This window comes from Fundulus heteroclitus, chromosome 14, assembly GCF_011125445.2.
Source record: "Fundulus heteroclitus isolate FHET01 chromosome 14, MU-UCD_Fhet_4.1, whole genome shotgun sequence".
Lineage (NCBI taxonomy): Eukaryota > Metazoa > Chordata > Actinopteri > Cyprinodontiformes > Fundulidae > Fundulus > Fundulus heteroclitus.
The window spans coordinates 25,757,843-25,772,006 of record NC_046374.1 but is presented as its reverse complement, the minus strand read 5'-3'; the positions used below and the strand labels follow the sequence as shown (position 1 = coordinate 25,772,006).

General features: G+C 40.9%; 2 protein-coding genes across 2 annotated transcripts in view; both read right to left on the bottom strand.

Moving 5' to 3' along the window:
• The window catches only part of LOC105923925 (tenascin-X), a 79,098-nt gene that overhangs the window by 13,446 nt on the left and 51,488 nt on the right, over positions 1 to 14,164 (bottom strand). Inside the window, exons 16-18 of the mRNA XM_036146613.1 lie at positions 2,840 to 3,097; positions 2,373 to 2,630; positions 1,524 to 1,781 (exon numbers count right to left, since the gene is read on the bottom strand). Of these exons, the coding sequence (XP_036002506.1) occupies positions 1,524 to 1,781; positions 2,373 to 2,630; positions 2,840 to 3,097 (774 nt within the window). The remainder of the gene's footprint in view (positions 1 to 1,523; positions 1,782 to 2,372; positions 2,631 to 2,839; positions 3,098 to 14,164) is intronic.
• On the bottom strand, positions 10,450 to 13,092 carry LOC118565731 (perlucin-like). The gene is made up of 4 exons (XM_036146617.1): positions 12,755 to 13,092; positions 11,019 to 11,189; positions 10,663 to 10,896; positions 10,450 to 10,571 (listed from the first exon to the last, which is right to left on the bottom strand). The coding sequence occupies exons 1-4, from the start codon at positions 12,786 to 12,788 to the stop codon at positions 10,468 to 10,470; spliced, it is 543 nt and encodes a 180-aa protein (XP_036002510.1). The 5' UTR covers positions 12,789 to 13,092; the 3' UTR covers positions 10,450 to 10,467.

The window sequence follows — 14,164 nt, the reverse complement described above, 5'->3', positions numbered from 1 at the left end:
ATTATTCAGGCAAAGAACCTGGGGGGACCGCATCTGGAGGCGGTCAATTCCTAATGGATGGGATGGATGTTTACCCAAATGAAATAGTGAGCGGAGTACAAAGTAGGAGTTTTTTTTGGGGTGGTGGAAGACCTTGTTCTTTGACCCTGTTAGTAAACAGGCTTAGCTTACCTGTAAAGTTGAAAAAATGTGCTCATAGGAAGTTGAACCCTAAATTGTAGATAAATGCTGTGTTTGTGGTCTTTAGTGATAAATGCTAAAATGTTAATTTTTAATCATAATTGTTGATAAATGTTTCCATTGATGTTTGAGCAGCCCATTTTTTGGAACTGCTTTGGTTGTGCAGTGCCTTTGGGGCACACCAACAGGAATGTGCTAATAGGCATTTGAACTGTTTTGTAATGATGTGCCTTTTGGGCACACCAACAGGGGTACTGTTACGGATTGTGAGAAAACAGGCTTTTGCTGCAAAAGACAGTTCCAGGGAAACAAACCCAAGAGCATCTGGCATGAATAAACACACAGACATTTATCTTCCCGGAAGCCAAGCTCTAAGTCTAAAGGTGACGTCGATCCCGGAAAACAACATGGGGTAATCAACTTATCCTGAGCAGGCGTTGCTCATCCATATAAACTGACGTGAAGCTGTAAACAACCCTCTACCTTTTAAATGAAATTAGTAAAAATATAGTTTCTATTTCAAGAGTCTTTTTTATCACTACAGAAGTCCAGAAATTGAGAAGACCACATTGTTCAGGCAAAGAACCTGGGTTGATTGCAACTGGAGGCGGTCAATTTTTAACACAATATTCTATCCATGTGTCTAGAGCGCCTCTCATTGTTTTCACAGATATTCCTGCTTTTTAGTCAGCAATGATTTTTAAACTGGAAGACCTAAGTCACAGAAGGACCATGAATTGAAAATGTGAACCTACCAAAGCTGCCTTAATTTGAAACCTTCTTTTTACAATCTGACACTCTGTGCAGGCTATGCATTTTTTCATTCTGAAGAAAGGGGGCAGCAGTCCTGCATGCATAGTAACTGTAAACTTCTTTTCGATAACATTTATCAAACTGCATGTAGAAGACGCAGCCTTTCTTAAGACATTGTTTACTTGAAACCCTGTCTAATTAAAGAAGACTGAAACTGCAGTATGGAAGATAAAATAATAAGCAAATATTAAACTTTTATGTTTTGAAGTCCTATGTAAAAATACATAATATTTTGAAGCTTTATTCCTGATACAGATGAAAAGCTACTTTCGTATTTTAATGATTAAATTCTTGGATGATATATTTTCTAAACAACTAAAACTTTAAATACCACCTATTGATGATAAAATTGTGGAATTATCTCCCATTTTTAGGTCTGGAGATCGAGCATCTTTGATTACTTAGTGTGTGATTTTTGGCATTTTGTGATACTCTATGATTCCACACAACCATTTTACACAAGGACAGAATACAACACTGTGCAGTACTTCTTGGCTAAAGCCAGACAAACATTTTGTTAAACATCTTACCGGTGACAGCTGTAAGTTGTACTCCACTGCTTCTGATGTTCTCAAACACAGAGAAGAGCATGAATGTGTACTTAGTTCCAGCAGTGAGAGATGATATTGTATAGTTCACTGGTCCATCTCCATCTGGTGTACTGATATTTGTCTCTGTGCCATTGAACCGAAGAACAAAGCTGATATTGCTGTTGACTTTATTCCACTGCAGAGTGATGCTGGTCTCGGTTTGTTCTGATGTTCTCACAGCTTCTGCGTTTTTGGGATCTAAAATACAAGAGGAATGATTCAGTAATCTGTATGACTTATTATAACTGGTGGTAGTGTGCGTCTTTCAGGAACATAGATTATTCATGATAAAAGCTAAATGCCCATTGGCTAACCTTAGTTATGTCTGTTAGCCACTCTTATTACTTTAAGATTAGCAATTCTTATAAATTGCTAGTTTTACTTCTGGATATGATGAGGCCTGGGTCCTCATTTATTACTGGATATAGACTGTATCACATGTGAATCATTTGCTTTTGATTCATAAATTAGTAGTTCTAAAGCTTGATTAGGTCATCCAAACTTATGTAGTAATTTATTTGCTGGATAAAGCTCCCCCTAGTGGCTAGAAACTGTTTAATTGGTCTGCTTCTATTGATGCTCAGATTCAAATGGGGTAAAAAAAAAAAGATTCTAGCTGCGCATTTTAAACAATATTTAAATGGAGGAATGTCATAATATGTTTGTTAACAAAACTCTCTAAATTTAAGATTGCTACATTTAAATGTGCATTGCTTTAGATGGGCAGAATACAACATTGTACAGAAGTTCTTGGTTAAAGCCAGTCAAGTATTTTGTTAAACATCTTACCGGTGACAGCTGTAAGTTGTACTCCACTGCTTCTGATGTTCTCAAACACAGAAAAGAGCATGAATGTGTATTTAGTTCCAGCTGAGAGAGATGTGACTGTATGGTTCACTGGTCCATCTCCATCTGGTGCTCTGATGTTTGTCTCTGTGCCATTGAACTGGAGAACAAAGCTGGTGTTTCTGCTGACTTTATTCCACTGCAGAGTGATGCTGGTCTCAGTTTGTTCTGATGCTCTGAAGCCTTCTGCATTTTCAGGAGCTAAGAAAAACAATGAGATTTGAAAGGTTTTGACTTACTTTGTCTAACTAAAAAAAATCTTTTGGTCTTTAGACTGTTGAGATTAATGCATCTAACAGTTTCTCAAAGACAAAACACTAAGATCTTACATCAGCACTCTCCAAAAACATCACTAGCTGAAAATGTTTACACTAATTTTATTCAAAACATCATCAAAATTGAAAACTTACCAGTCACAGCAGCAATGCTGACTCCACTGCTTCTGACATTCTCAAACACAGAGAAGAGGGTAAATAGGTATCTAGTTCCAGCAGTGAGATTTGTGACTGTCAGAGCTAGTGATCCACCTCCAGCTTGTGCAGCTACATTTAACTGCATTTCATTATATTGAAGGATGAAACTGACATTGTCATTGACTTGTTCCCACTGTAGAGTGATGCTGGTCTCATCCTGTCTCAATGATGTGAAGCCTCCAGCATTTTTAGGGGCTGAAAGAAAACAATGTGAGCTAAGTTATGAGTCTAATTCACTGAATCTGAGTGGTGAAATGGTTTTGTGAAAGAGATCAGCACTTGAATTTTAAAGGCTATTTGCAATTCAATTACAAATATATTTATTCAGTTGTCACGGATTAGCCGTCTCACATTGTTTTTTATGAGAGTCTACTAAAAATGTAAACATCCATCTCCCTTTGAAAACAAATATGTTAAAAATATAGTTTTTATTTCAAGAGTCTTTTTTATTACTACAGAAGTCTAAAATTGAGAACACTACATTATTCAAAGAACCTGGGGGGACCACATCTGGAGGTGGTCAATTCTTAATGGATGGGATGGATGTTTACCCAAATGAAATAGTGAGCGGAGGACAAAGTAGGAGTTTTTTTTTTGGGGTGGTGGAAGACCTTGTTCTTTTACCCTGTTGGTAACGTGAATCCACGGAGGACGACACCATGGGGTAATCGACATATCCTGAGCAGGCGTTGCTCATCCATATAAACTGACATGGCCAAGAGTTGGACACTCTCTGGCATCCGGAAATCTACCTGTCTCGCATTGTTGTTTCTGAGAGTCCAATACTGAAGCTGTAAACAACCCTCTACCTTTTAAATTAAATTAGTAAAAATATAGTTTCTCTTTCAAGAGTCCTTTTATTACTACATAGGTCCAAAAAAATTGAGTAGACCAGATTGCAACTGAAGACAGTCAATTTTTAAAACAATATTTTATCCATGTGTCTAGAGCGCCTCTCAATGTTTTCACAGATATTCCTGCTTTTAAGTCAGCAATGATTTTTAAACTGGAAGACCTAAGTCACAGAAGGACCATGAATTGAAAAAGTGAACCTACCAAAGCTGCCTTAATTTGAAACTTTCTTTCTACAATCTGACACTCTGTGCAGGCTATGCATTGTTTCATTCTGAAGAAAGGGGGCAGCAGTCCTGCATGCATAGTAACTGGAAACTTCTTTCCGATAACATTTATTAAACTGCATGTATAAGATGCAGCCTTTCTGAAAACATTGTTTACTTGAAGTCTAATTAAAGAAGACTGAAACTGCAGTATGGAAGATAAAATAATATGCATATGTTAAACTTATATTTTGCAGTCCTATGTAAAAATTCATAGTATTTTGGAGCTTTACTACTTTCGTATTTGAATGATTAAATCCAGGCCAGCTGACAGCTTTGCTAGGGCCCGGGACAACGCAGTCTTTTTGGGCCCCCCCTCTACACCTGCCGCCACCACACACACACACACACACACACACATACACACACACAAAAATGTCAAGTTAACTGTGTACTTCATGCCCTGGATATCTCTGTATTTTATACTGGATATTTTAAACCCATCTATTGAATTTAGTGCAGTAGTTGATCTTTTCTTCATCAGAAAGATGAAGCCTTAGGATTGCGTCTCTGCTATTCGCGGATGACGTGGTCCTATTGGCTTCATCAGGGCGTGATCTACAGCTCTCACTAGAGCGGTTCGCAGCCGAGTGCGAAGCGGCCGGGATGAAAATCAGTGCCTCCAAATCCAAGACCATGGTCTTGAACCGGAAAAGGGTAGAGTGCCTTCTCCGGGTTGGGGAGGATATGCTGCCCCTAGTGGAGGAGTTCAAGTATCTTGGGGTCTCGTTCACGAATGAGGGGAAGATGGAGCGGGAGATCGACAGGCGGATTGGTGCAGCGTCTGCTGTGAAGCGGGCGCTGTACTGATCCGTGGTGGTGAAGAGAGAGCTGAGCCAAAAGGCGAAGCTCTCGATATACCGGTCGATCTACGTTCCTACCCTCATCTATGGTCACGAGCTTTGGGTCGTGACCGAAAGAACGAGATCCCGGATACAAGCACACACACACACACACACACACACACACACACTAAGACACACACACAGAGTACACTAAAACACACAGGCGCACACACCACCTCTACTGTGCTTTTTCCCTGCTTTCTGTTTTAGCTGTTGTGTTAGAAAGGTCAGATCAAAGACCTCAAGCTTTAGCTTTCTTATAATTTTTTGTGATGAATCTGTATGTTGTATGCTCTATGTTTGTTGTCTCCCTCTTTATGCATGTCTGTAATGTTTTTTTGTTCATGTACAACACTTTGAATGTTTGTTACTGAAAAACACTATATAAATAAACTTATCTTGCCACAGGTACGTGCTGCATTCCATTTGTGGCCTATTTATCCACAGGATTTTTTTTTAAAAAAAACCTCATGCTCAGGACAAAACACAGTAAGCTCCCACATTCAAATTTATTTTGATATTGTTGATCATACTAGTTCTAAGACAACATTCTACAAATACAATATATTTTTAGGAAACATTTTGAGCCGTTAACATGCTTTTGTTTTCTTACACTGCTTTATGTCAAATGAAACTTATGCTTAATTAATTTAATTAGCAGGTTTTACAGTAATTTTTACATAAAATATGTCATTCAAATACTTTCTCAACCTCAGTTTAGGAGCTCTTTAAATGTTACCTAATTTCTGGTTTTCAAATTTGCCAACCACTGATGAGGCGGCTTTAATGACCAACCAACAGGCTGCAAATTAAACTGATTTATGTTAAAACAAAAATGTCCCTCTTTATTATTATTAAAATTTATTATTAAAATATAAAGTCTCACCTGTAGCTGCAGTAATGCTAACTCCACTGCTTCTGACACCATCAAGAACAGAGAGGAGAGTGAATGTGTAGTTTGTTCCAGCAGTGAGAGATGAGACAGTGTGAGTTACTGGTCCATCTCCATCTGGTGCACTGATGTTTGTCTCTGTGCCATTAAACTGGAGAACAAAGCTGATGTTGCCGCTGATTTTATTCCACTGCAGAGTGATGCTGGTCTCAGTTTGTGCTGAAGAGCTAAAGCCTTCTGCATTGGGTGGGACTAAGATAAACAGAACAAAGAAAAATCAATTAAATAAAGTAACTTAAAAATAATATATGGAATAAGGCAAAAACGTTTTTAATACAGCTTCAATCTGTGCTCCTTTCTGTTGTCTTTGAGTTGTGATACAAACTGTGACTTTCAAAAATTTCTGTCAGCGTCTGTGTTTTATAACGTTGATTTATTTTACCTCAAATGTATGAGACATTATGAGGAGCAACTACTGACAGGGCAGCCAGCTGACTAAGTAAAAATTAATACAATGTGGTGTGCTTAGACACTGCAGCTGGGTTGTAGGGAAATCACTTCATCTGGTATACCTTGTGTAACATAATGGAAGATTTATGGATGGCAAAACAACATAAATAAGATACATTACTTGGTTTGTAACAGATGAATGGCAAACTCAGGCTGCAACTTTCATCCAACCATCTTCCAGAGTCATTAAATGATCCAGCAACACATTGATCACCAGTCAGATCATTGGGCTGACCATCTGCCCAGTGTCGAAACAGAGAGGGACTGCCATCAGACCACAGCTTTTCCCTATAGAGGCCAATCCAAGCAGAGCTGGCACCTATTAGGCTTCTGATCATTTCATTCTCTGTCTGATTTCGGATACTGGGAAGGAAAACAGTTATAAACAATCATATTAAAGTCATAATACAAGGAAAGAACCGCCCATTACAGAAAATTGCTGGATAGGTCTTTGTGATATAGTTTGCTATACAACTATAAAAGAATCTCCTAAAACATCACAAAAATTGTCTCATCTCTGTCATGGTTTAGTTTTGATTCGGCTTTGGTTTACTATTCTCAGTTTTTCCACCTTGTTTGGGTTTTAATTTGTTAAATTTTAGTTTCCTCCTTCCCTTCCACTCAGCCTTCACTCCACTCTCCTTGCAGTCAGTCACACCTGTTAGTAATTATTCAGTCAGATGCATTTCACCTGTTAGTCTTTCTATTTAAACCTCCCTCTGCCTCACTTTAGTGCTGGTCCATCATCATTCTACACCTCTCTATGCCAGTTCCCGTTTTGCCTTGGAAGCTTTGTTTTGCTCCTGTTGTAAAGGTTAGTCCTGCCAGTCACTCTAAAGACTGTTCCTTCACTGTTTGTTCCTGGAGAGGTTCTGCTCTGTGTCCTGGTGTCTCCAGAGTTCTGCTAACCTGACTAGCCGCCCTGGAGAAGCTCAGCTCTGTGCCCTGGTGTCTCTCAAGTTCTGCTAACCTGACTAGCCGCCCTGGAGAAACTCAGCTCTGTGCCCTGGTGTCTCTCAAGTTCTGCTAACCTGACTAGCCGCCCTGGAGAACCTCAGCTCTGTGCCCTGGTGTCTCTCAAGTTCTGCTAACCTGACTAGCCACTCTGAGAAGACTCGGTTCAGTGCCAAGCCTTCCAGCTTAGCTGAACTCTCTCTCCAAGCCGTCAGCTCCTGCCTTCACCTGAGCCCCTGTATTCCTGCACCTCTGGTTACTTCATCCATCAATCATTCACCTTTCAATAAACCTCTCAAACTTTTGTCCTGTGTGTGTGTGTTCTGAGTTCATCGATAAACAAACCTGACAATCTCAGATGTAAAAAAAAAAGTCGAATTATGTAAAAAATCAGCAAAACTGATTTATATATTTGTTTTTGTCACAGGCTTCTTGACTTATTCAATTCTGTAAAAGAAAAAAGTATAAAACAATGTTTTATATGGGTGCTACATCCTTTGGTGGAAATACTATCACATAAATGAAGTCAGAAGTGTAATTGTTTGCTGAAATGAGGACTCAAGTGCTGACTCAACAGGTCACAACAGGCTGCACATAGTGAGAGTCTAAGGGTTTAGACTCTAGTTTCAGACTCTAGCCGTCATTCACAACTATAAGACAGGGAGCAGGCCAGGGAGAAGAGAACACATGAAACAAGAGTTTTTAAAAAAGAAAAGGGAAAAAAAGAAACAAGAGGCTTGACCTCAGGAATCAGTGCAGCTTTGTCAAGGATTCTAGCTTTTGTATCGGGTTGCCTGGGCACACCACACCGGGAGGAAACTGAACAATAATATCTAAAACTTACAGGCAGTGAGGACTATAACAGAAGAAAAGCCCATGTGGGAATGACTTGGGACATAACAGAAGAAACTAAAAAACCCAAACAGAAAATTTAAACCAGTTGGCAGTTTCCTACCATATTGAGGATATGATTATTAGATGAAACATAGATTAGTGTAATGAACAACAGGCAGCAACTGTAGGAGAACAGGAAGGAAAAAAGAAAACAATTCAGAGGAATGACAAGTAATCATTTCGATCGCTTGTATCTGGGATCTCATTCTTTCGGTCACGACCCAAAGCTCGTGACCATAGATGAGGGTAGGAACGTAGATCGACCGGTAAATCGAGAGCTTCGCCTTTTGGCTCAGCTCTCTCTTCACCACAACGGATCGGTACAGCGCCCGCTTCACAGCAGACGCCACACCAATCCGCCTGTCTATCTTCCGCTCCATCTTCCCCTCATTTGTGAACAAGACCCCAAGATACTTGAACTCCTCCACTAGGGGCAGCACATCCTCTCCAACCTGGAGAAGGCACTCTACCCTTTTCCGGTTCAAGACCATGGTCTCGGATTTGGAGGCACTGATTTTCATCCCGGCCGCTTCACACTCGGCTGCGAACCGCTCTAGTGAGAGCTGTAGATCACGCCCTGATGAAGCCAATAGGACCACGTCATCCGCGAATAGCAGAGACGCAATCCTAAGGCCACCAAAACGGATCTCCTCAACACCTTGGCTGCGCCTAGAAATTCTGTCCATAAAAGTTATGAACAGAATCGGTGACAAAGGTCAATCTTGGCGGAGTCTAACTCTCACCGGAAATGAGTCCGACCTACTGCCAGCTATGCGGACCAGACTCTGACACCGGTCGTACAGAGACCTGACAGCCCTTATTAAAGGGCCCGGTACTCCATACTCCCGGAGTACCCCCCACAGGATCCCTCAGGGGACACGGTCGAATGCCTTCTCCAGATCCACAAAGTAGACTGGCTGGGCAAACTCCCATGCCCCCTCCTGGATCCTGCTGAGGGTGTAGAGCTGATCCAGTGTTCCACGGCCAGAAAGAAAACCAAACTGCTCTTCCCGAATCCGAGATTCAATGGCCCCTCCTTTCCAGAACCCCGGAATAGACCTTACCAGATAGGCTTAAGAGTGTGATTCCTCTGTAGTTGGAACACACCCTCCGGTCCCCCTTTTTAAATAGGGGGACCACCACCCCAGTCTGCCAATCCAGGGCAACTGCCCCGATGTCCATGCATTTCTGCAAAGCCGCGTTAACCAACACAGCCCCACAACATCCAGAGCCCTAAGGTACTCCGGGCGAATCTCATCCAACCCTGGGGCCTTGCCACCGAGGAGCTTTTTAACAACCTTGACAACATCAGCACCAGAGATGGGAGAACCCGACCCAGAGTCCTCAGGCTCTGCTTCCGCAATTAAAGATATGTTGGTGGGATTAAGGAGGTCTTTGAAGTATTCTGCCCACCGACGCCCGACATCCCGAGTCGAGGTCAGCAGCACACCACCCCCACTATAAACAGAGTTGGTACTGCACTGCTTCCCCCTCCTGAGACGCCGGATAGTGGACCAGAATTGCTTCGAAGCCGTACAGAAGGAAGTCTTTCTCCATGGCCTCTCCGAACTCTTCCCACACCCAAGTTTTTGCCTCGGCGACCAACCGAGCCGCCTGCCGCTTCGACTGCCGGTACACATCAGCTGATTCCAGAGTCCCACAAGCCAATAAAGGATACAAGCGGCCAAAATTAGTTTTCTCCATAGTGTGTCTGGGCTCTCCCTTAGAGATAGGGTGAGGAGCTCAGTCATCCTCAGAGTAGAGCCGCTGCTCCTCCACGTCAAGAGGAGCCAGTTGAGGTGGCTCGGGCATCTGGTTAGGATGCCTCCTGGACGCCTCCCTGGTGAGGTGTTCCGGGCACGTCCCACCGGAAGGAGACCCAGGGAAAGACCTGGGACACACTGGAGGGACTATGTCTCTCGGCTGGCCTGGGAACGCTTTGGGATTTCCCCAGAGGAGCTGGCCCAAGTGGCTGGGGAGAAGGACGTCTGGGCCTCTCTACTGAAGCTGCTACCCCCACCCCTGACCCCGGATAAGCAGAAGAAAACGGACGGACGGACGGACAACTAATCAACAAAGGGAAGCAGAGAATGACAAAACACAAGAGAAACCAGAAATACAGGAATGTGGCTAATGAAACAAGTCAGCAACAGGAAGTAAATGGAACATAGTTGAGAAAAATAAACAATGCACTGTGTTAAGCACCAAAGCAAAGCAGGAATGAGAGATTACAAAAAGAAAGTAACTATGAAGAAATAATACATATTTAAAACATATTTAAAGCACAAAACTCAAGTCTAAAGTTTTATCCAAGTAGAATTTCTGCTTAAGAACATCAAACATAACATCTTATTACCTGGCCAGATCAACATAATTGGCCCTGCAGAATATCTGCGCATCTGTCCAGTTTAGTGAAATGCTACTGAGAACATAGGATGGTGATCCACCTACTGTACCTGTAAATATATAGACAAAATATAAATACAACTAAAAGGAAATAATCTAATTTCATACTTAAAGTCTTTACTCAGGTTATACAAAACGTACCATTATAGCACACAAACCGCGACACAAACGTGCACTGAGAGTCATCCCATCTGCCAATAGGGTTATCGCTGGATCCAAGGATTCTAGTACAGTGCTGCTGTCCTGAACGATCATCAGGCTGGCCAATATCCCAGTTCCTAAAGGTGTATTCTCCAGGACCATAGAAGCTGGTGTCATTTAGGGACCATTTCCAGCTGTTAATACGGTCATCATAGAGACCTATCCAAGCCTTGCCTAAATAAAAACATGGTAATTATATAAAACAAGCTGTAATGAAACATGTTTATGGTAACATTAGGGGACTTCCCCTAATAATGAAATAAGTGTAATGTTACTATTGCAAATTAAAAACCCACCTGCATAGTTTGAGGTGGTCCTTAGAAAAGCATCAACATCAGCTGGGTTTTCAATGGTGGCCAGATCAGCGTAGTCACGTCTGCAGATGCTCTGGGCATTAGTCCATGTCAGCGATGTGTTCACAAAGTAGTACTGACGGCTTTGGGCACAGGCGACACTGAGCAGCATCCCTGAAATGAAACCCATTCAGCTTTTGCAGTATTATATTACAGGTACTACATTCACCTTTGTCATTTGTTCCTTTCTCCAACAGTTGAAAATGTCAGCAAAATGTAATGAAAATGCATTTGACAAGCTGAGTTAACTAGCTAGCTTAATAGAACTAGCTTAACTAACTAGCTAGCTTAATAAGAACTGTGTATTTTTGTTCAGAGTTAGAGTCACTCCCAATGCAATTACCACCTCAAAGAATCAGCCAAGAGGTGTGGTAATCAACTATTAATTTCATTCTGGTGTTTTCAACCATACAGGACAACTGTGACACCATCCAGGGGGGCCATCACCCTATAACCTTGAAAACATTCCTGCTTCTGTGCTTTTTTTTGTGTCTCTGCTCTGTCTTCTCCAACCACAGTAATTTGTGGCAGATGGCAACACACACTGGTTCTGGTTCTGCTGGAAATGTCTTCCTGTTAAAGGGAAGTTTTCCTCTCCACTGTCGCTTCATGCATGCTCATTATGAGGGATTGCTGCAAAGCCATCAACAATGCAGACGACTGTCCCTGTGGCGCTACAGACTTTCAGGAGGAGTGAAAGCTCCATGTCAAGACTTGATGCAATCTACTTGATGAACAGGACACATTTTGATCGAACTGTCTGAATGATTTGATTGAATTTGACTTTGTAAAGTTCCTTGATGACATGTGTTGTGAATTGGAGGCTATGTAAATACAATTGAATTTAACTTACAGCTCTCCTGAGGAGGGACTTTGTGGTTTAAAGTCACTAAAGAATTTCACTAATAAAGTGTTCTGGAGCAAAACTACCAAAAGAAAATGTTAATAAATATTTACAAGCTGTTTTTGTAACTTTCTTCAAGTCAACAATCAGGGAAAGTCCATAGATTAATATATTTGCTTAGTAAGTCAACATTAAAGTTAAATGGATGTACACTTTAATGTGTTTTAAAGACACTGCTTACTTAAGTGACATTACTTTTAAAAATCAGGCCGGAACAGGATAAACAAAACTGGTTCATCCTTTGTTACAATTTCTAGATTGACTGGAATTACTATCTTCATCTTTTAAAGGGTTATATGCAGATATAAACAATGTCCTACCTTCAAGTTAGGAAGGAGGAACGTCCACAGAAAAATAAAAAGCAGAAGACCAGGTTCAGGTGAAGTTGTTAAAAAGGTGTCCACAGTGAAACGAGTCTCTTACCAGCACTTCCTAAAAAACATAGAACCCACGGCCTCACAGAAAAAGCCAAATCTATACTTTAATTTGTGGTGACAATTTAAGTGTTTTTCTACAGTGATCTCAGTTATATTTTGAAAAATAAGGCGGAAGTCAGTAAAAAAAACAAACAAAAAAAAAAACACCAGTGTGGTTGTTCTGCAACAGGAGGGTCTGGTGCACTTCACAAAATAGATAACATAATGATGAATTTTTAACAATTGTTTTTTAACTTTTTATTACTTTGCCTTTTTTCTCAGTTTTCCCTTGTACACAAATATCAGGGCTATAAGCAAAAAAACACCACAAGAAGTCAGAATAAAAAAAAGAAACAAACCTGTGAGCCCAAAGAGGATCAGCCTGTAATCCATGTGTGAATGCTTGAGAGAAAAGAAAATATCCCTGACAATATCTTCTTTATTTAAACAATGTCAATGTATTTAACAACTGGACAAGCCATTGATAAGCTTCAAAGCTGCAAGGAACACCTTTAGAAACCTTTGGTGCTTTTAAAGTATTAAAGATGGGTGTGGCTTTTGAGGAACAGCTGACAGTACAGGAATGAGGTGTCACGTAACAAAGCAAAGCAGCGTCATTTGAAATACTGGTATTTATCATTATCAGAGTTTCTATAAGGAAAAGTCACCTCATTAAAGCTGTTTTATCAAAGTTCTATCACCATCATAAGGCCATAGCTTGTGAGACAAAGGCTATATCCACATGGAGCTGAATAAGGTATCAACATGGGGGTGGGGGGGGGGGGGGGTCAAATGTTGTCCACTTCATCTGGACAGGATCCCCAGTTCAACCAGGAAGTCTGTCTTACACAGACAATCCTGGCTTCATCTAGACGGGGCATCAAATATTTTGATTAACAGCAGCATAGGAGCAATGCAGGGGACGGTGCTCTCAACAGATTTTTCCAACTTTTCCAACTCAGATTTGAGTAGAAGTCAGAGTCCAGTCATCAGTAGAAATATTCAGAGGACTCTGCAATTGCTGGGTGTACCTGAGATGGACAGAAGACTGGCTAAAACGATTAATAGAAAGGTTAGATACCTGAGTGAAGTTGCCCCCCCCCCCACCCCACCCTCTTCAAAGCAGACAAAATTGCTGTCAAACGTTTGTGCTACGTTTGTGCAGGTTTGTGCAGCAAATATTTTAGTTTGTGCCGCTATCATTTTAAAGATATAAACAAATGTTTCTAGAGGTCATCAAAGGTCAACCAGCCCCCCCATCTTCTTCAAGTCAGACGAAATGGGTGTCAATTAACTCGACTTAGTTTGTGCTGGTTTGTGCAGCAAAAATTTTCGTTTGTGCAGCTTTGGATTTGAAGATATCAATTACAGTTTAAACTTTTTGATGTCAAGCGTGCTGGTTTTGCTTTGAACATATGACTGAAAACTTAAAGCAGAAAAGCTTCACTTATTCTGTTATGACCAACACCTGACCACAATTGTTTACAAATGACTTTTATTTATCTTGATTTTCTTGCTTTACAATTCTTAGCACAGAATTTTCAACAACATTTTACAATAAAAGATTAATTTGTATTGTAGTAGATTAACCTCTCATAGTACTTGTATTTTCTTGTCACATTAGTTAAAGGGTGTGCTTACATATCTCACAATGAATGTATTCTTATCACAATGATTAAAAGTGTGCCTTAACATGTATCTGAGGGAAATGTGTGTGTCAGTCTTGAGGTCAAGTTGAGAGTTAGACGCACACAGGCCCGGGCAGAAGG

What these genes read in the sequence shown, in the direction of transcription:
- LOC118565731 (XM_036146617.1), bottom strand. Translation starts at nt 12,788, where the DNA reads ATGGATTACAGGCTGATCCTCTTTGGGCTCACAG. An exon ending in GATCCTCTTTGGGCTCACAG is followed by an intron (nt 11,190 to 12,754) that starts GTTTGTTTCTTT and finishes GTTTCATTTCAG; the next exon opens with GGATGCTGCTCAGTGTCGCC. An exon ending in GCGGTTTGTGTGCTATAATG is followed by an intron (nt 10,572 to 10,662) that starts GTACGTTTTGTA and finishes ATATATTTACAG; the next exon opens with GTACAGTAGGTGGATCACCA.